The sequence below is a fragment of the Lontra canadensis genome, unplaced genomic scaffold (assembly GCF_010015895.1).
Source record: "Lontra canadensis isolate GAN:19392208 unplaced genomic scaffold, GSC_riverotter_1.0 scaffold1, whole genome shotgun sequence".
Classification (NCBI taxonomy): domain Eukaryota; kingdom Metazoa; phylum Chordata; class Mammalia; order Carnivora; family Mustelidae; genus Lontra; species Lontra canadensis.
The window spans coordinates 117274827-117297560 of record NW_022630995.1 but is presented as its reverse complement, the minus strand read 5'-3'; the positions used below and the strand labels follow the sequence as shown (position 1 = coordinate 117297560).

At 35.8% G+C, this 22734-nt stretch overlaps 1 protein-coding gene across 1 annotated transcript in view; it reads right to left on the bottom strand.

Annotated features, from left to right (window-relative positions):
* KLHL8 (kelch like family member 8) overlaps positions 1-22734 on the bottom strand; it is a 59023-nt gene that overhangs the window by 21087 nt on the left and 15202 nt on the right. Inside the window, exon 2 of the mRNA XM_032861983.1 lies at positions 7427-7786. Coding sequence (XP_032717874.1) covers positions 7427-7648 — 222 coding nt within the window. The 5' untranslated portion in view covers positions 7649-7786. The remainder of the gene's footprint in view (positions 1-7426; positions 7787-22734) is intronic.

Genomic DNA, 22734 nt, shown 5'->3' with positions numbered 1-22734 from the left:
TAAGTTGTTCAACACAGTCATTTCATACATACATACATATATATATATATATATATCATGAAATGAATACTACAACACTTAGTAACTAATACCTCACATAATTATAATTTTTTCTTTCCCTGTGATAAGAGCTTTTTAAGATCTCTTCTCTTAGGGGCACCTGGGTGGCTCAGTGAGTTGGGCACCCATCTCTTGGTTTTGGCTTAGTTCCTAATCTCCAACAGGTCATGAGAACAAGCCCTGAGTTGGGCTCCACACTCAGTGGGAAGTCTGTTTGGGATTCTCTCCCTCTACCCCACCCCCTACCTGTGCTAGGGCATGCACTCTGTTCTCACATAAATAAACAATTTCATTTTAAAAAAAGATCTCTTCTCTTAGCAACTTCTAATATACAACACAGTATTATTAATTATAGTCACCATGTCAGGTACTATTCTAAGTGCTTTTCATGTATTAACTCACTTAATGGTCCCAATGCCCCTATAAGTAGGTACTATTAAGATTCACAATTGGGGTGCCTGGGTGGCTCAGTGGGTTAAGCCTCTGCCCTCGGCTCAGGTCATGATTCCAGGGTGCTGGGATTGAGCCCCGCATCGGGCTCTCTGCTCAGCGGGGAGCCTGCTTGCCCCTCTCTCTCTGCCTGCCTCTCTGCCTACTTGTGATCTCTCTGTCCAATAAATAAATAAAATCTTTAAAAAAAAAAAGATTCACAATTTATCAGTGAGAACACCAAAGCACAGAAATAATAAACCATTATTTAGCAGTATTTATTATGAGCTTAACTAAAGTTTTTCATTTCTTAAATTATTTTGAAATAATATAATAAAAAGTGATGAAATCTTAGCACCTTATTTGATAAAAAATTACACTACTGTTAATAGTTTGCTGTTGTAAATGACACAATAAACTTTGCTGTCACTGAATCTGTTCACACTCCATTATCACCTATAGATAAATTTCTAAAAGTAGAAATGGTATTTCAAAGTTTAGGTGCAGTTTGGATACATACTGATAAATTGTCTATTTCTAATCTACCTACAATATTTGTGCCATATTTTTGCTGTAACTTATTTAAAAATATTTGTCAATTTGATGAATGAAAATATTATCCCACTGTTTCAATTTGTCTTTTACTAATACTGAATCCTTCATTAATTTTGGGCTATCTGTATCTCTTCTATGAACTTTTTTCTATCACTTTTTTCATATGTATTTTTAAGAACTCCTCATATGTTTAGAGTGTGAATCATCTGTCATATATATTTCAAGCTTTTCTCTTTTATGATGTACTTTTTTATTCACCCCCTATAGATTTTTACACAATCAAATCAATCCTTGTCTTTATGCTTTCTGCCTTAGGTGCTATGCTTAAAATTGGAATCATTCTAATATTCCATTAATATTAACTTCAGGTATTCCAGTATTTTTATGATTTTACTGTTTTATACTTACATCTTTATTTCCATCTGGGGAAGGTTTTGGTACTGAGTATCCAGTTTTCCCAGCACTTTATGTTAAATAATCATTAAGTACAAGTAATAGGATAGTGTTTTACCAATTTTCCTGTTTGCATGTAGCATTTTGACTATATAAATACACTTATAGTTGTGTCTCATTATTTAGGAATTAATTTTAAAATGAGAACTTCTAAAGAAAAAGGTCTGAGGAGTATTACAATGTATAAAGGCTTTTTTAAATAAATCTTCCTCCCTGACCTTTTTTCACTAATGTGGAGGAAAAATGAATATCCCTTCAACAAACACAAGATTATCATTTCTGTTAGTTATACTGTATTTAATTTTTTAAAAAGAATTTATAAGGCAAGATTTAGATTCTATTGAGATTCAAGGTGTAACCTAGACTAAAGCGGAAAGCTTGGCATGTTCTCAAATTTACTTCAGCCCTAAAGTGGGATCTGAAACCTGATATTAAACATTTTTAAAACGGGCTAAAAATATATATATATTTTTTAAAGAATATCTGCATATGCCATGACTGGGATTTAGTTTTTATGCAAATATTTGTAAATCTCATGTGACGTAAATCTGCTTCAACAACCTGTCATTACATAAATAGTATTCTACAATTTCCAGTTAAACATTAACACTGCTTTCTTATCCAAGCTGTATAAATCAATGGACCACAAATTATTTTCATATTGTTCATAAAGCTTTGTCCTTCAATAGCTATTTTACTTTGATTCATGTAAACTAAAACTTGAATACTTAATACACACACACACAATCACATCCCCTATATGCCCTTTTAGAATAAATACCCATCTTAATTTTGAAAAAAGGTCTTTGAGCCATGTGTATGAAATAGCAACATCAAAATATTTGGCTTTCTATGCATTAATTCTTTGACATTACAAAGTTTCATTATATTACCAGAAGTTTATTTCTATATTTTCTGTTCTGGTACATAAAAGCAAATTACCAAAAACATTTCACCAGAAATTTATTTTTTTTTAATTTTTTCTCCTCTCTTTTTAAAAAATTTTTATTTTTTTATTATGTTAGTCACCATACAGTACATCATTAGTTAGAAATTTTGAAATGAGGGATGCCTGGGTGGCTCAGTCAGTTAAACCTTTGGCTCAGGTCATGATCCCAGGGTCCTGGGATTGAGTTCTGCATCAGGCTTCTTGCTCAGTGGGGAACCTGCCTCTCCCTTGGCCTGCCACTCCCCCCGGCTTGTGTGTTCTCACTTGCTCTCTCTCTCTCTCTCTCTCTCTGACAAATAAATAAATAAAATCTTTTTAAAAACCTGAGTAATGGAAACAATGGATAATATTTTAGAGATGAATAAATAAGGATCTACAAATACAAATATTTAAATACCTCCTTTCCTGAACATGAAAAAAATCAAAATATCAGGTGCCTGGTTGGCTCAGTTGGTTATTAAGCAACTGCCTTCGGCTCAGGTCATGATCCTAGAGTCCTGGGATCGAGGCCTGCTTCGGGCTCCCAGCTCCATGGGGAGTCTACTTCTCCCTCTGACCTTCTCCCCTTTCATGCTCTCTTTCACTGTCTCTCTTTCAAATAAGTAAATAAAATCTTTTAAAAAATAAATAATCAAAATATTGGGGCGCCTGGGTGGCTCAGTGGGTTAATGCCTCTGCCTTCGGCTCAGGTCATGATCTCGGGGTCCTGAGATCGAGCCCCGCATCGGGCTCTCTGCTCGGCGGAGAGCCTGCTTCCCCCCTCTCTCTCTGCCTGCCTCTGCCTACTTGTGATTTCTGTCTGTCAAATAAATAAAAAATAAATAAATAAATCTTTAAAAAAAAAAAAAATAAATAAATAAATAATCAAAATATCAATTCATTATTTGAATGTCAGAAGGTAAAAGCCATCATTTATTACACTGATTAACATAGAATGCTTAAATGTTAAATATAAAATCAGCTCCTCCTTTTTCATTTCTCTTTATTAGATTATGTCTGCCTTCCAGTCAGGAATTATCTGTTACATTTATAAGGCTAATAATTTTATCATTTCTACCCCCTGGAAGTATGCTATTATAATATAGTTCGTATATTTTTTTTTCCCTGAAATCTTTTGGAGGACTTTGTCTAACCTGGTCACTTAGAAGTTTGATACCAAAAAATAATGACACTTAATCTTGAAAGTATTTATTAGAATCCTATAAACATTTGTTTAAAAAAAGTACAGAAACCTGTACTTTCAAAAAAAAAAAGCCAAATATTATGAATAATACATATTCAGTGGTGGCATCAACAGGTGATGTAGGGGGTTTCCTTCCTCTAATAATCTGTTAGCCTCTTTAAGTAAAATTATCTATGATCTTTACTAAGAATAATTATATTTCCTCAAACTACATAAAGCGGGAGTATAAGCATCTTTGTAAATGATACTCTTATTGATCTATAATGTATAATTTAAGCATTATGAGTGCCACGCAATACCCCTGCAAGAAAAATTTCCCCATCCTTTATCCAACCAAATTGTTGCCCTTAAGAAGCTTGCCCGCTATATAATTTTACATCTGCTAGTGGATATACAGTTTAAAATGTTTTCTCTAATAAACAAAATAATACAAAAACGAGTTTTACCTCTCCCTGGAATGACCTCAAGATAATAATTTCTTATGTGAAGGCTTTCCAATCACTTCTCAGGCATAATTTATAAATCTTCTCCTATGCTACCCAAAAAATAACACAAAAATGACAATCACTAAATTATACCCTTGTTAGCTGTGTTTGTGCCTATCTTCTGGCTAAATTTCAAATAGCTTCAAATGGGGCGCCTGGGTGGCTCAGTGGGTTAAGCCTCTGCCTTCGGCTCAGGTCATGATCTCAGGGTCCTGGGATCGAGCCCTGCACTGGGCTCTCTGCTCAGCAGGGAGCCTGCATCCCCCCCCGCCCCGGCACAACCCCTGCCCCCATTCCTCTCTCTGCCTGCCTCTCTGCCTACTTGTGATTTCTCTCTGTCAAATAAATACCTAAAATCTTCAAATGCCTTCAAAACAAGAATAGAATATTATTCAAATTCCAAGTTTACTTATACTCTCCATGTACTAGGGTAAGACCTTAGTAAATACATACTAAATAAACTTCTTTTTTTTTTACTCTTTTTAAAATTAACATACATTATTTGTTTCAGGGGTACAGGTCTTTGATTCACCAGTCTTATACAATTCACAGTACTCCCCAAAGCACATACTTTCCCCAACATAAACTTATTTATTTATAAAACGGTGCTCATTTTGGAATTTAAAAATCAGCTAATGACATTATATACAAATAGTAAAATAAATCTGGCCAACTGCCTTTTTTAAAAGATTGTATTTTTTTAAAAAATATTTTATTTATTTGAGAGAGCACGAGTGGAGTTAGGGGCAGAGGGAGAAGCAGACTCCCCACTGAGCAGGGAGTCTAATGCAGGGCTTGATCCCAACAATCCAGGATCATGTCCTAAGCTGAAGGCAGATGCTTAATCAACTGAGCCACCCAGGCGCCCCTAAAGATTTTAAGTAATCTCTATACCCAAAGTAGGGCTTAAATTACAACCCCAAGATCAAGAATCACACACTCCAATGACTTAGCCAGCTCAATAGTCTTTCTAAAATGTTTGCCCTAAAAGCAATAATGGTTGAAGGAAACATACTAATAAAAGAATGTAAATATGACTTCATATTAAATAATAATCCTCAAAGTTGTATGAATACAGAAAGTGAAGTTTATGTTGAACTGAGCATTATAAATTGTCCATAATCCCATTTGACTTAGTTGTTCTATAACAGTTAAAGAAATGTTGACTTAGAATTAAGAAACAAATCCAGGGGCGCCTGGGTGGCTCAGTGGGTTGGGGCCTCTGCCTTCCGCTCAGGTCATGATCCCAGGGTCCTGGGATCGAGCCCCACATTGGGTTCTCTGCTCAGTGGGGAGCCTGCTTCCCCCTTCCCTCTCTGCCTGCCTCTCTGCCTACTTGTGATCTCTGTCAAATAAATAAATAAATAAATCTTTAAAAAAAAAGAAAAAAAAAGAAATCCAATAACAGGCCTGTTAAAAGATTAAGTTGTAACATTTTTTTTTTAAGATTTTATTTATTTGTCACAGAGAAAAAGCAAAAGCAGGGGGAGAGATGGACAGAAGAAGAAGCAGGCTCCCTGATGAGCAGGGAGCCTGATGAGGGATTTGATCCCAGGACCCTGGGATCATAACCTGAGCCAAAGGCAGACACTTTTAACTGAGACACCCAGGCATCTCAAGTTGTAACACTTTCTAATGATAGGAACAAAATATACCATAGCAGAATTATCTGATACCCTTGGAAAAAAACAATGATAGTACACATAATGATCCAAGTAGCTGATATTTGTTATCTATTCTATACCAAGCACTGCCATAAGGACTTCACCTGTATCAATTCACTTATCCCTCACAAAAACCATCACTCTTATTGTACAGTTGAAAAAATGATAGTCCCTTTAAATTAATGAAGCATTTCTCATTCCCAAAAGATCTCTGTCATTGTTTAAAACAGTATTTTAGTTTTTAACCACTGTTTGTATGGGAGTTTTATTTCAATCTATTGCCCAAGTTACACAACAAAGTTATGAGTTTAGTTCTCACTCATCCCAAAATGGCTATATCCCTATTTTTTACTTAAGAAAGTTTGTACTATGTTGTAAAAATCATTCTAAAATTCAATCATAAAATTTATAAAATCAGTAATACTCTATTTTCCATTGATACACTGATATGCTGAATGGTAATTGAATTCAAATAGTCGACTTTACATTTCTTGTTTTTGCCAAAGCTAGTGTGGGTCCCTGAATTTCACAACAAAGGTGAAAATTAGAACAATGGTATATATAATATTAAACATACCATACAGAACAAAAAACTTAAGTGTTCCTACATTAAAACATATATATGGTTAAATTTCACACAGAACTAGAATTATATAATGGTTTTCTTCTCAATATCTTAGGGCCCAGAAATACGTAAGGACAGTAACAGTTTAAGGAAAGAAAATATATAGCTCATTTATTTGTAATGTAATAGTACACTCCCAGACATTATGGACCTGAAACTCAAAGCCTATGCTTTCAGCTTATTATAGACTTTTGTTGATTGTCCTCTGATCTGATTCTTCAAGTATGCCTTCAAGCCCTATGACTCAGCTCTAAAAACTTGTCTGATCAGGAGTGGAAAGCAAAATCTAAGAGACTCCAAAGTGGCAAAATAAAGGTGTCAAATGCTGCATGAATACGTATGAATCACCAAAAAATCTTTAATATTACAGTGACATATAAGAATAGTAAAAAATCACCTTAAACAAGTGAGGAACAATTAGAACATGGGTTCTTCCACACTGCTTTATCACTTTTCCAATTTTACTAAAATTGTCTTTTGCAACAGAATAGCATGATTCTATAGACCACAGACTTAGAATTTACTACACTTTTTTATCCAAGTCTGAATAGATTCTACTTCACTATCAGGTATAGATAATCTCACTTAAGGGACAATTGTTTTAAAGTAGAGGGTAAATTACCAGATAGGAATATATACTAAAACACTAGTGCAACAGAATAAACACCAAGACTTCCTACTTTTCTAAGTAATTTCTAAATTCATGAGTTAAAAGCTTACTGGTCTACAGCAATTTATTAATTTCACTAATAGTAACTTTAACGTTTTAAGGTTCCAGAACTCTCAGAAGTTAAATTAACTAAGAAATAATATTAACATTTATTAGTACAATAATTTTATCTTATGCTACTCTCCCTTTATGTACCTTTCCTTATGTCCTCTCACCTTCAATAAAAAAAGACTAAGACTAAAATCATCTTGACTGTAATAAGTATGGCACCAAAAATTTGCCTTGTGTGGTTCTAGAAACCCTCATTTTTCATAATGCAATAAAGAGACTGAAAAAGAAAAAAGGAGTCTCACCTTTAGTGTGACATCACAGAGTTCTCCATTTTCATAAAACCGGAGAAGGGATCCATGAAAATCTTTCCAAGCTTCATTTGCTTCAAAGATAAAGGAGTCTTCTCCATCACCATCACTAATTGAAGACCTATTCTTTATTTGCTGATGCTGCTGCCTTTTCACCTTTGTGCAGTGATTCCTAGCTTGTTTTGCATTCACAGATTCTGAAGCCATTTGCAACATTGTTCTTTTAATATAGCTCTCTTCTCAAACATCTCATTTATTCTTTTGTAAAGAGTTGAGAGAAGGCAGAATGTAGATGCTACCCGCTAACCTTTAGACATTTTTCAAAATCCACTCAAATTGACGTTGTCCAGTTTCCTGAGATTAAAAAGCAAATAAAACACATAAAAAAAAAACAGAAGAAAAAAATCATTAGTAATTATCGTTTACCAAACTACACATATAAAATGACTACATAAATTATTACTTCAAAAAGAAAAATTGACTTCATAGCTTTATGGTAAATGTCATATAAGTTACCTCAGTTATTCCAGTGAAGGAACTCCTTTAAAATCTAATTTGAAAATTCTGGGAAGATGGTGGAATAGAAGCATCAGGAATCTGTCTTCCCCACTTCGGCAACAATTGCACTGGCTGAATCTGCCTGCTATAACTATTTTGGAACTCTGTGGAGTCTGTTGAAGACTTTCAATTTCCACAGAAAAACTGACATGTTTAATTTTGGTCAATTTAAGCAGTAGCAGCAGCCCATCTCCACATCCTCAGTCAGGTTGCAAGTAATAAGCTGTGTGCATGTTCCTGAGAGCTTGCACAATTTTTAAGAGTCAGAGTGAACAAAAAGGACTCAGTTCTCCAAATATCAGGGATCTCTGCTGATTGCTGACTATTGCTTCAGATCACAGAGGTGTAGATAAAAGAGGTGGATAGCCATTGTTAATACACTTTCACCTATTGTTACAAGTCTCTCCTTCTTGACTGAAGTGACTTCCAGAGAATTTAAAAGGTCTGTGTCCTTCCTTTCCACTCAATTTTTGTTTCAGTTTTGGTTTTCCCTTTTCAGAAGCAAGACATATAAAACAAGAGTATATACAAGGAAAATCAGAAAGTGACAATGCATGCCAAGGGAAATGCTCAGAAAAGACCTAAGAAGACCTTAAATTATATCTCAGGTTGATCTTCAGCACACAGATGGCCTATAATAATAAAAAAGAGGAGGGGAAAGTAACAAAAAATAGCAGACCTTAAAGAAGAATTGGGTTAAATCTGGACACTAATTTCCAGAATTACATTATTAGATTCAAATGTCCAGTGTTCAACAAAAAAAATCACAAAACATATGATGGAACACATTGGGGTGTGGGGTGGCAGGCAGACAAACAACAAACTGTCCTAAAAAGGAACTAATGGGATTTATACTAAATGAAAATTTTAAAACAACTCTTTCAAAGATGCTCAAATAAAGGAAGATATGGAGTCAGGAAAACAACCAATACCATCAAACAAAGAAACATAAAACTAAATAGAGACCAAAAAGAGTTTCCGAAACTGAAAAGTAAATTAACTGAAATGACAAATTCACTAGAGGGACTCAGGACAGATTTGAACAGAAGAAAGAATTACCAACCTTGAAGACAACACAATGGAAATTATCAGCCCTCCAGAAAAAAATGAAGCAAGATGAGCAGAACCTAAAAGATTTGTGGAATATCACACAGACCAACATATACATTGTGGGAATCCTAGAATAGTAAGAAAGAGATAAAGGGGAAGAGGGAATATTTTTTAAAAATAATGACTGAAAACGTCCCAAATTTGATGCAAAACATGAATATAAACATTCAAGAACTTCTACATAAGAGGAACTCGAAGAAAACACACAAAGACATTATAATCAAGCTTCTAAAAGCCAAAGATTAAAAGAACACAACAGGAGAAAAGTGAATCGTCAGATGCAGGATTCCTCTATAAGAGAAGGAGCAGATTTTTTATCAGAAACTTCAGAAGCCAGAGAGGGTGGGCAGATATGTTCAAGGTAGTAAAAGACAAAAACTGTCAAAATATTATATCTGGCAGTAATGGTCTCCTAAAGTGAGGGAGGAATTAAGACATTCCAAGATAAACAAAAGCTGGGAGAGTTTGTGACCCATTAGATCTAGCCTGTAAGAAATATTCAAGAGAGTCCTGCAGGTTAAATGAAAGAATGCTAAACAGTAACTCAAAGCCATATGGAAAAATAAAGAGTTCAGAAAAAGTAAACACATGGATAATTACAAAAGCTAGTATTACTGTAGTAATGATTTGTAACCACATTTTGTTTTCTACAGATTTAAGAGACTAATACATGTAAAGAAGAAAAAGCATTTATTAATGTAAAAGCTAGCATTAGTGTAACTTTCATTTGTAACACCAAATCTTGTTTCCTATACAACTTAAGGGAAGAGAACACTTTAAAATAAATAAAAAATAAAAAATTTCAAATCGAAATTTAATAATTAGTTGTGTCCAAAGACACAAGCAAGTTAAAATGGAAAAGACTGAGAAAATATTCCATGCAAACAGTAACCAAAATAGAGCAAATACAGCTATGCTAATACCAGATAAAATAAATTTCAAGTCAAAAAAATATTATAAGAAACAAATATATATTAACAAAATATCAATATAGCAAGAAGATATAGTAATTACAAAGATTTATGCATATAATGACAAATCACGAAAATACATGAAGCAAAAGCTAATAGAAATGAAGTGACAAATAAAACAGTTCCAGAATAATAACTGGAGACTCCAGTACTCCAGTCACAATAATGGAAAGAACAACCAGACAGAAGAAATAGAGAACAACACAACACAATAAACCCACTCGGTCTAAGACATAAAAACACTTTACCCAACAACATACCCAACATATCCTTCTCCAGTGCATATGGGACATTTTCAGAACAGACCATTGTTAGGCCACAAATTAAGTCTCATAGATTTAAAAAGATAAACAGCAAAACAAGTATCTTCTCTAATACAACAGGGTGAATTTAGAGATCAATGACAAAAGAGAAATGGAAAATTGGCGGGACTGGAAAAATCATTACATTTTAAACAACCAATGATTCAAAGAAGAAATCCCAAGGGAAAAGAGGAAAATACTTAGCAAAAATTGGACAGCCACATGCCGAAGAATGAAACTGGACCATTTCCTTACACCATACAAAAAAACAGACTCAAAACAGATGAAGGACCTCAATGTGAGACAGGAATCCATCAAAATCCTTGAGGAGAACACAGGCAACAACCTCTTCAACCTTGGCTGCAGCAAATTTTTCCTAGACACAGCACCAAAGGCAAGGGAAGCGAGGGCAAAAATGAATTATTGGGGCTGCATCAAGATAAAAAGCTTTTGCACAGCAAAGGAAACAGTCAACAAAACCAAAAGACAACCGACAGAATGGGAGAAGATATGTGCAAATGACATATCAAATAAAAGGCTAGAATACAAAATCTTTAAAGAACTTATCAAACTCAACACCCAAAGAACAAATAATCCAATTAAGAAATGGGCAGAAGACATGAACAGACATTTCTGCAAAAAAGATATCCAGATGGCCAACAGACGCATGAAAAAGTGCTCAACATCACTTGGAGTCAGGGAAATACGAATCAAAACCACAATGAGATACCACCTTACACCAGTCAGAATGGCTAAAGGTAACAAGTCAGGAAGTGAGAGATGTTGGCAAGGATGCAGAGAAAGGGGAACCCTCCTACACTGTTGGTGGGAATGCAAGCTCGTGCAGCCACTCTGGAAAAAGTATGAATGTTTCTCAAAAAGTTGAAAATCGAGCTACCCTATGACGCAGCAATTGCACTACTGGGTATTTACTCCAAAGACACAAATGTAGTGATCTGAAGAGGCATGTGCACCCCAATGTTTATAGCAGTAATGTCCATAATAGCCAAACTATAGAAAGAGCCTAGATAGTCATCAACAGATGAATGGATAAAGATGTGGTGTGTGTACACACACACATGCACACACACACAATGGAATATTATGCAGCCATCAAAAATAGACTCTTGCCATTTGCAATGATGTGGATGGAGCTAGAAGGTATTATGCTAAGCAAAACAAGTGAATCAGAGTAATGAAAAGAAGGGCCATCTGTACCCCAATGTTCATAGCAGCAATGGCCACAGTCGCCAAACTGTGGAAAGAACCAAGATGCCCTTCAATGGATGAATGGATAAGATAGATGTGGTCCATATACACTATGGAGTATTATGCCTCCAACAGAAAGGATGAATACCCAACTTTTGCAGTAACATGGACGGGACTGGAAGAGATTATGCTGAGTGAAATAAGTCAAGCAGAGAGAGTCATTTATCATATGGTTTCACTTTTTTGTGGAGCATAAGAAATAACACAGAGGACATGGGGAGATGGAGAGAAGGGAGTTGGGGGAAATTGGAGGGGGAGACAAACCATGAGAGACTATGGACTCTGAAAAACAATCTGAGGGTTTTGAAGGGGCGGGGGGGTGGGAGGTTGGGGGAGCCAGGTGGTGGGTATTGTGGAGGGCACGTGTTGCATGGAGCACTGGGTGGTACATAAACAATGAATTCTGGTACAATGAAAAGAAATTTTAAAAATTAAAAATATTAAAAAAAAAACAAAAAAACAAGTCAATCAGAGAAAGACAATTATCAGATGATCTCACTGATATGTGGAATTTGAGAAAACAAGGCAAAGGATCATAGGGGAAGAGAGGAAAAAATGAAACAAGATGAAACCAGAGAGGGAGACAAACCATACGAGACTCTTAATCTTAGGAAACAAACTGAGGGTTGCTGGAGTGGAGGCGGGTGGAAGGGTTGGGGTGGCTGGGTGATGGACACTGGGGAGGGTGTGTACTAAGGGTGAGTGCTGTGAATTGCATAAGACTGATGAATCACAGACCTGTACCCCTGAAACAAATAATACATGTTAATAATAATAGTAGAAAAAAAAAGAAAATACCTAGCAAATGAAAACAAAAACACAAGATACCAAAACTGATAGTAGCCACTGTGAAAGCAGTGTTAAGGAGGAAACTGGCAAGACTAACCACAGATGGGAGGGTTTCCACAAGCACAGAGAAGGGAGAAGGGCAGACCCCACATCAAGACTTGCACTGGAAAAACAAATCCCCACAACATTTGGCTTTGAAAACCAGTAAGGATTAACTTCGTGAGTTTTTACAGTCACTGGGGCTTAACTCCAAATACTTAAAATCAGCAGGGCCTGGCGCTGGGAGAGCCGGAAGATGATAGGAAACTGAGTCCTTGCCCTGAAACACCCAGCATAAAAGCAACAATTTCAAAAGTACCTGGGGTATGCAGGAAGAAAAGTCCTTTAATCTCAGAACATACACTAGAGAGGCAGGGATCTTAAGGAGACTTCTTCAAGAATGAAAGAGCTGGCAGGTACCATTTCTCCTCCCACCCCCAGGCTTAGACTGCTGGACATTTCTGGGAATACACTCCATCTAGCTTGCTAACACCACATGCCCTGACCCTGCATTCTCTGCAGATCTCCCCCACCCAACACTGTCCCACTCGGCAAACATCCCTCCAAAGGAGCTCCTGCTGCAAAACATCCTATAAACAGCCCAAGTGGGGAACAGCACCACTCCAAAGTGAACCCTGCGCTGGGGAGAGGGGCAGATAACAACACACACCAGTGCAACTGCAGCCTCAGAAGACTTACTGGGGGCAGGCATCTGGTCCGATTGCAGGCCTGCCAACCAACAAAAGCCTCTCAGGGTCCTGAAGTTCAATGTTATCACAGCTACAGCACACAAGCTGAGGGCAGGTATCTGGTCTGACCTACTAACATCACCCAACTACAAGTCCACAGTGGCCCCAGACTAGCCACTTAACAGCACAGGGACCAAAACCCTGCAAACAGCAGATAAACTGGGCCATTCCAACCAACTGAACGTAAGGCAAACACAGCTCAGCCACAACATCCATAGGATGGTGCATGCAACATACATAGGAGATACCCCTGAAGTGCCTGGTTCTGGTGAACAGGGGATGCTGTACTATAGGACACCACCAGACCTCTTCTTCATAAAGCTACACTTTTAAGAACAGGAGATGTAACTGACTTTTCCAATACAGGAAACAAACACACAGAGTTAGATAAAATGAGGAGACAGAGGAATATGTCCCAAATGAAAGAACTGGACAAATCACAGCAAAAAAGCTAAATGAAATTATGAAGATGAACAACACACCTATAAATGATTCAAAGTAATGGTCATAAAGATACTTATAAAACTTGAGAAAATAGTAAAGGATCTCAGTGAGACTGTCACCAAAGAGATAGAAAAGATAAAAAGAACCAAAGATGAACTCAATATCTGAAATTAAAATTGTACATACTAGACGGAATCAATACCAGACTAGAAAAGGCAGAAGATGGATAAGCAAACTGAAAGAGTAATGGAAAGCAACCAAGCTGAACAGAAAAAAAGAAAGTAATAAAAATTAGAATAGGCTATGAGAACAGACTGACATTGCCAAGTATAACAACACCTAAATTATAATGATCCCAGAAGAAGAGAGAGAAAAGGGAAAAGAAAACTTATTTGAATAAAGAATAGCTGAAAACTTCCCAAATCTGGGGAAAGAAAGAGACATCCACATCTGGGAGGTAAAGAAAACTCCCCAAAATTTCACCCCCAGCAAGGCCTATACCACAACACATAACAAAGTGACAAAAAGTAGTGAAAAAGAATTTTAAAAGTAGCAAGAGGGGCGCCTGGGTGGCTCAGTGGGTTGACTTTGCCTTCAGCTCACATCATGATCTCAGGGTCCTGGGATCAAGCCCCGTATCAGGCTCTCTGCTCATCTCTGCCTGCTTCCCCTTCTCTCTCTGCCTGCCTCTCTGCCTACTTGTGATCTTTCTCTCTGTCAAATAAAGAAATAAAATCTTAAAAAAAAAAAAAAAAAACCAACCACCAAGAGAAAACAATTACTTGTATATAAGCGAAACCCCATAGAGCTGTCAGCTGAGTTTTCAGCAGAACACTGCAGGCCAAAAGGGAGTGGCATGATATGTCATGCCACTGGAAGTGCTGAAAAGAAAAAAAAAAACTGCAACCAAGAATACTCTACCCAGCAAGGCTATCATTCAGAACAGAAGAGAGATAAAGAGTTTCCCACACCAACAAAAGTTAAAGTGAATTCTTTGAATGAAAAGGAAAAACTCTAATCAAGAACAAGAAAACCAGGGAAGGAAAAAATTTCACAGGTAAATACAAATATAATGAAAGTACTAGGTCAATCAGTTATAAAACCAGTACAGAGGTTAAAGCACAAAAGTAGTAAAATCAATTATTTCTCTAAAAGTCAGTCAAGGAATTCACAAAAGTATGTAAAGTATTATATCATCCACATAAAATGTGGTGAATAAAGATTTAGTACTTTTAGAATGGGTTCAAACTAAGCAACCATCAACTTCATATAGACTAGTATATGCATAAAATGTTACATGTGAACTTAATGGTAACCACAAATCAAAAACCTGTCATTGATATGCAAAAAATAAACAAAAAGGAACCCTCAAGCATATCGCTAAAGAAAGCCATCAAACCACAAGGAAAGGAAGCAAGGGAAGGAACAGAAAAGAACTACAAAAACAACCATATAAAGTAACAAAATGGCAATAAGTCCATACTTATCAATAATTACTTTGCATATAAATGAACTAAATGCTGTGATCAAAAGACACAGGGTGACTGAATGGATAGAAAAGCAAGATCCATCAATATACTGCCTACAAAACACTCACTTCAGATCTAAAGACACACTAAGACAAAGTGAAGGGATGAAAAAACATTTATCATACAAACGGAAGTTTTTACTTTCTGTTTTTACAGAACTGGGAATGTCCACAATAGTCAAAAGATGGGAAGAGCCCAGATGTCCATCAACAGATGAATGGATAAAGATGTGATGTGTGTACACACACACACACACACACACACACACACACACACACACGGAATATTACACAGTCATCAAAAAGAATGAACTCTTGCCATTTGCAATGATGTGGATGGAACTAGAGTGTATTATGCTAAGCAAAATAAGTTAATCAGAAAAGATAATTATCAGATGATCTCACTGATATGTGAGATATTAAGAAATAAGGCAGAGGATCATAGGGGAAGAGAAGAAAAAATGAAACAAGACAAAACCAGAGAGGGAGACAACCATACGAGAGTCTTAATCTTAGGAAACAAACTAAGGGTTGCTGGAGGGGAGGTGGGTTAGGGGAGAGGGTAACTGGGTGATGGGTATTAAGGAGGGCACTTGATGGAATGAGCACTGGGTGTTTGTTATATGCAACTGATGAATCTCTAAATTCTACCTCTGAAACTAATAATATGCTATGTTAATTAAATTGAATTTAATTTTAAGATTTTTAAAAATGAAAACAAAGGTGGGTAGCAATATTTATATTGAACAAAATAAACTTTAAAACAAAGACTGTGACAAGAGACAAAGGAAACTACATTATGATAAACAGCTACAACACAACAAGAGGATGTAACAATTATATTTATACACCCGACATGAAATCATTTAAATACATAAACTATTAAAAGACATAAAGAATTTCAGTAACACATTAATAGTAGGGGACTCAAACACCCTTACTTATATTAATGGATAGATCAACCAGACAGAAAATCAACAAGGCAACAGCGGCTCTGAATGACACACTGGATCAGATAGATGTATTCAGAACATTCCATCCCCAAACATTCGGATGTATTCAGAACATTCCATACCAAAACAGTGGAATAATGAATGGGCTAATCCAGAAATCAAAGGGGAAATCACAAAATACATAGAGACAGACTAGACAGCAGCAGCTGGCATAGAGCTCCTTAGATGCCATGGCTTCAATAGCACGGTAGCTCCCACCAGTTGTGAGTGTCACCAGCCTCTCTCCCAGGAGGCCACTAGCAGTCCACTACCCCTGCTCCTCCATAACTATGTGCTTACTGAAAGTGTGTAATCAAAACTGCCAGGATGTCAGAGGAAATGCAACAGGACTCAGTGGAGTGCGCTGCTCAGACACTGAATACAGGGAAGGACACTACAACCCGCATTAAGGAGTTTAACAAGAAGTAAATCCCGCCTTGCACAGCATTTCGGGGAGAAATTTCAGTAGTTATGCAGCACATGAAACCAAACACTTCATCTTCTACTACCTAGGCCAAGTGGCCATTCTTGTCATATCTCGTTAAAAGCATGGACCACGTCACACACCCAGTGGTCCATCCAAAAACAAAAACTGCAGCCTAAATTCCAAATACCAGAGACAAATCTTCAGCCTTGCATGAGAGAACACCACAATCTCTGAGCCTCTACTGTATTGTTTTGTATAGGCTTTCTGTGTACAATTTTGTTATTGGTTATTAAATAAGCAAAGCAAAACAAAACAAAACAAAGGCAAATGAAAATAAAAACACAATGGTCCAAAACCTTTGGGATGCAACAAAAACTGTTCTAAGATGGAAGATTATAGCTGTATAGGTTTACCTCAAGAAGCAAGAAAAATCACAAATAAAAAACCTAACCTTTCACCTAAAGGAACTAGAAAAAGAAGAACAAAGCCCAAAACCATAGAAGGAAGGAAATAATAATGATTAGAGCAGAAATGAAATAGAAGCCCACCCCCCAAAATCAATAAAACCAGCAGTTGGTTCTTTGAAAAGGTCAATAAAATTTATAAACCCTTAGCCAGACTTACCAAAAAAGAAAAAAGAAGAAGCAAGTAAAATCAGAAATGAAGGAAAAATAACTAACACCACAGACATTCAAAGGATTGTAAGAGAGTATTAGGAAAAATTATATGCCAACAAATAAGAACAACCTACAAGAAACAACCTATAAGAAATGGATAAATTCCTAGAAACATAACCTTGCAAAGCTGAATCAGGGAGTATTATAAAATTTGCATAGATTGACTACTGGCAATCAAATTAAATCAGTAATCAAAAAGCTCCCTAAAAACAAAGTCCAGGACCAGATGGTTCAGAGCTGTTTTCTACCAAATATTTAAAGAAGAATTAGTACCTATTCTTCTCAAACTATTCCAAAATATAGAAGAGGAAGGAAAGCTTTCAAATTTATTCTCAACAGCCAGCATTGTCCTGACACCAAAAAAAGAGGCACTACAAGAAAAAGAGAAAGACACAACTACAGGCCAATATCTTTGATGAACATACATACACACCTATGATGAAGTTTAACGTATGTTAGACACAGTAAAAGAGTAACAACAACAAATATACATAAATACATAAACTATTAAGAGACAAAGAATTTCAGTATAACAATATAACAATATATGGTAATAAAAGTTATGTGAATGTGTCTCTCAAAGTATCTTATTGTACTATACCCACAATTCTTTGATGTGAGATGACAGAACGCCTACACAAGACGAAGTGAGATAAATGACACAGGCATTACAATATATGGTTAGGCTACAACTAACCTGATGATATGTCAGCAGGATCATCTGCTTCTGAATAGCAGGTGACCTCACAAAACTGAAATGGCAGGAAATGAAGCCATGGATAAAGAAGGGGTGGGGGGACTACCGTACTCTGAAATGTACAAACCTTGCCTGGGTTTTAATAGACCCCATTAACCAATCACCATGCCCCTATCATCCCTAAACATCTATTATGGGCAATGTGCCAGATATATCTAGTGTCAATTTCAAACTGATGTATGTAGTTCACACTGCTTATCCTGGCATTCATTGTTCTGATTCCAACTCATCTTCTAGTCTTTTCCTCCATTAATTTTGACATAAAGTAGGGGAAAGAAGGGGGAAAGGCTACTTACTAAACCATTATGTGTCACATATTTTGTCAGAAATCTTATATAAACTTTCTCATTTAAGCATCATGAATACATTATAGATGGCCTAAACATCCCAGACTTGCCCAAAGCAAGTAGAACATGGGAGCTAGGACTTCAATTCAGCTCTGATTAAGCCCATTCTTTTTCTATTAAGTCAGACATCACTATTCCATTTTTCTCAAATATATGTGCAAGTACTCAAGCTATTTCTTTTCTTTTTTAAAATTTTTTTATTCAAGCTATTTCTTCCGAGGGAATAATGTGTAGGCCCAACTTAAATGTTTCTGAATTGCATGAAGCTTTCTCTAAATTCTCCCAGGGGGTGTGATCACCTTTCTATGAGCCCACATAATACAATGTATTCCTCTAACTTCATTCCTTTTGTATTCTAGACTTGTCTACTTAATACAGTGTTAACTCTCAGAGAAATGTATCTTAATAATATCCATGTATCTCGCCCACATAAGCCTGGGTCATTTAAGTGATTAAGTCAATATGAATTTTGTGGGCTGTATATTTTTCCCCCAATATGAAAGAACTGAGTCAATTTCTTCATTATTGGTTAAGCTATTGAGTCTTCTTTCATCCAGAACTTTCATCATACCATATTTTGTGCCTTAAGAGTCTAAGTATTAGGATGGCAAGCATTACTAATATGTTACTTCTAAATTTCACTGTTTACATACATACAATTCAAAACTATCATACACATTTTCCCTTATATCAAACCAACATAGTTTGTTTAGTGAAAGGCTTTACTTATTACTGTTGCCTCAAAACTATTTCCTTCGTCAGAGGATTGTTCTATGAAAAGGGCATTATTATTCATCTTTATCAAGATATTTTTACATTGATATCAGATTTGGGCAAGACACAACAGCTCAAAAATTTCTAAACCAAATTCTCTTAAAATGGTCTGCTCAAAGAATGCAATGTCTGTCCTCAACTTTTTAAACAAATTTATCATATATAAATAAAATAGGAAGACAAGATCAAGAAAAGAATATTTATCCGGATATTTCACTCCTCTACCGAACTTCACAGATTTGGGGACTCATAAAAACTGTATTAAGTGAAAGTAAAACTCAATCTAACCCAAAATATTTTAAAAAAAATGTATCTGAGGTTCTGACCCTTAGGAGGAAAAAATAGACTACTCCCCCTTCCCCAATATATTAAGAAATTTAAAAAAAGAAAAAAAGATGATACACACAAGTCTGTTTCTATCATACCATAGTGTATTTTGACACTGAAGCAGACAGGAAGTGAGACCTTTTTTTTTTTTTTTGGTGTTCCTCTTAAGTTCTAGCAAAGTCATTCTCAATCAACAAAATAACTTCTGAAGAAAAAAATATTTCAACCAGAAGCAGATAGGTTTTACTGGTTCAGTGCAGAGAATACATAATGAAACTAATGTGTTTTTACATTTAAACACGACTTACAATGAATTTCAGAAAACAAAGTTTCCCGCAAAAGCATAACGATACTACGTTAAGACACTCTATTCTCCTTTTTCTAATTTCTTTGTACTTATAATTCGTATCATATATTACCATGTACTATCAATATATAATACCATTACATACAACATTGCTTTAACTCATACTCATTATTCTCATAGCTTAAGTCTTTGTCAGCAGAGTGGCTTTTACACTACACATTAATCAGAACGGTACTAAGTAGAAAGAGGAACTCCAAATGACACTGCTGCAGTACCTACTACAGGGCACAATGGTACTCTTAGACTCATTCTTCTTTTGTTTTGTTTTTTTTTAACCAAAGTATAGTTGGCATACATATTATAGGTGCACAATATAGTCATTCAACAGTTCTACACATTATGCAATGCTCACCACAGTAAGTGTAGTTACCGTATATCACATAAAGTTATTACATTATTGACTATATTCCCTATACTATACTTTTCATTCTTGTGATTTGTTTTATAACTGGAAATTTGTACCTATTGATTCCCTTCACCTATTTCACCAATTCCCTGCTCCCAACCTTACCTCTGGCAACCACTATCTTGTTCTCTGTATTTAAGAGTCTCTTTAGTTTTTTGTTTGTTCGTTTGTTTTTTCGATTCCCAAAATAAATGAAATCATATGGTATATGTCTTTTCCTAATTGATTTTACTTACCATTTACTTAACATAATATCTTCTAGGTCACAACATTTTGTTCTTTTTTATGGCTGAGTAATATTCTACTGTACTTATACCACATCTTTATTCACTCCTGTTGATAGACACTAGGACTGCTTCCATATTATGGTAATTGTAAATAATGCTGCAATAAACATAGTGCTCCATAGGTATTTCCATTTTTCATTTCTTATGGAACCTCCATACTGTTTCTCATAGTGGCTGTACCAATTTATATTACCAACAGTGCATAAGACTTTTCTTCATAACCTTGCAAAACCTTTTTTTTTTTTTTTAAGATTTATTTTAGAGAGAGAGCACATATGTGTACATGGGGTTGGGAGCGGGGCAGAGAGAGAAGGACAGAGAGTCCCAAACAGACTCTGTGCTCAGTATGGAGCCCGAAGTGGGGCTCAATCTCATAACGCTAAGATCACAACCTTAGCCAAAACTAAGAGTCACACACTTAACCAACTGCCTCATCCAGGAGCCCCTTATTTCTTGTCTTTTTGATAATAGCCATTCTGACAGGTATGAGGTGATACTGCATTCCAGTTTTACTTTGCATTTTTCTGATAGCTAATAATATTGAGCATCTTTTTATGAGCCCGTTGGCCATCTGTCTTCTTTGGACAAACGTCTATCCAGGTCCTCTCCCTGTTTTTCATATATGGCCTTTATCATATTAAGATATGTTCCCTCTAAACCCACCTTGTTGAGTTTTTATCATGAATGAATATTGCATTTTGTTAAATGCTCTTTCTGCATCTATTGATATAATCACATGATTTTTATCTTTCCTCTTGTTAATGTGATATATTACATTGATTGAATAGTGAATATTGAACCATTCTTGTATCCCCGGAAAAAATCTCACTTAATTGTGGTGAACAATCCCTTTAATGTAATGTTGAATTTGGTTTGCTAATATTTTATTGAGGACTTTTGCATCTATGTTCATCAGAGTTACTGGCCTATGATTTCTTTTTTTTTGTGGAGTCTCTGTCTTGGTAAAATAAATTTGGAAGTACTCCTTCCTCTTCTATTTTTCTGAATAATCTGATAAGAATAGATACTAATTCTTCTTCAAACACTGGTAGAATTCAGTTGTTTGGGAAACCACCTGGTCCTGGACTTTTGTTCATTGGGAGTTTGATAACCAAGTCAATTTTGTTACTAGTAACCAGTCTGTTCAGATTTCTATTTCTTCCTAATCCAGTCTTGGAAGATTATGCTTCTAGAAATTACCATTTCTTCAAGTTGTCCAATTTGTTTTCATAGTAGTCTATTATAGTCCTTTGTACTTCTGTGGTGTTGGTTGTAACCTCTTCTTCATTTCTGATTTTAAATACTTGAGTCCTCTTTTTTCTTTATGTTTTCAAAGAACCAGTTCTTAGTTTCATTGATCATTTCTACCATCTTTTAAGGTCTCTATTTCAGGGGCCCCTGGGTAGCTCAGTCATTAAGTGTCTGCCTTCAGCTCAGGTCAGGATCCCAGAGTCCTGGGATTGATCCCCGCATGAGGCTCCCTGCTCAGCAGGAAATCTAGTTCTTCCTCTCCCACTTCCCCTTTGTTCCCTCTTGCTGTCTCTGTCAAATAAAATCTCTAAACAATAACAACAAAAAAAGTCTTTATTTCACTTATTTCTGCTCTCATCTTTGTTATTTTTTTCTTCTACTAATTTCGGGCTTTGTTCTTCTTCTAGTTCCTTTAGGTATAAGGTCACATTGTCTGAGACTTTTCTTATTTCTTGAAATAGGCCTTCGCCACATACCAGAGAAATTGCATTGTGCTTCCATTTTCATTTGTCTCCAGGTATATTTTAATTCCCTTTTTTATTTCTTCACTGACCCACTAGTTGTTTAGTAGCAGGTTCCATATTTATGTTTTTGCAAGTGGTTTTTTTTTGTAATTAATTTCTAGTTTCATACCGTTATGGTGAGAAAAGATACTTGATGATTGCAACCTTTTTAAGTATATTGATAATTGTTTTGTAACCTAACATGATCTATCCTGGAAAATGTTCCATGTGCACTTTTAAAGAATGTGCTCTGCCCTTTTTGGATGGAATGTTGTGTGTATATATGTTAAGACCATCCGGTCTAATGTGTTGTTCAAAACCACTGTTTCCTTATGTAAATGATCTGTCTCCTGATGTGAGTAGGGTTTTAAAATCCCCTACTCTTATTGTATACTGTCAACTTCTCCTTTTATGTATGTTAATATTTG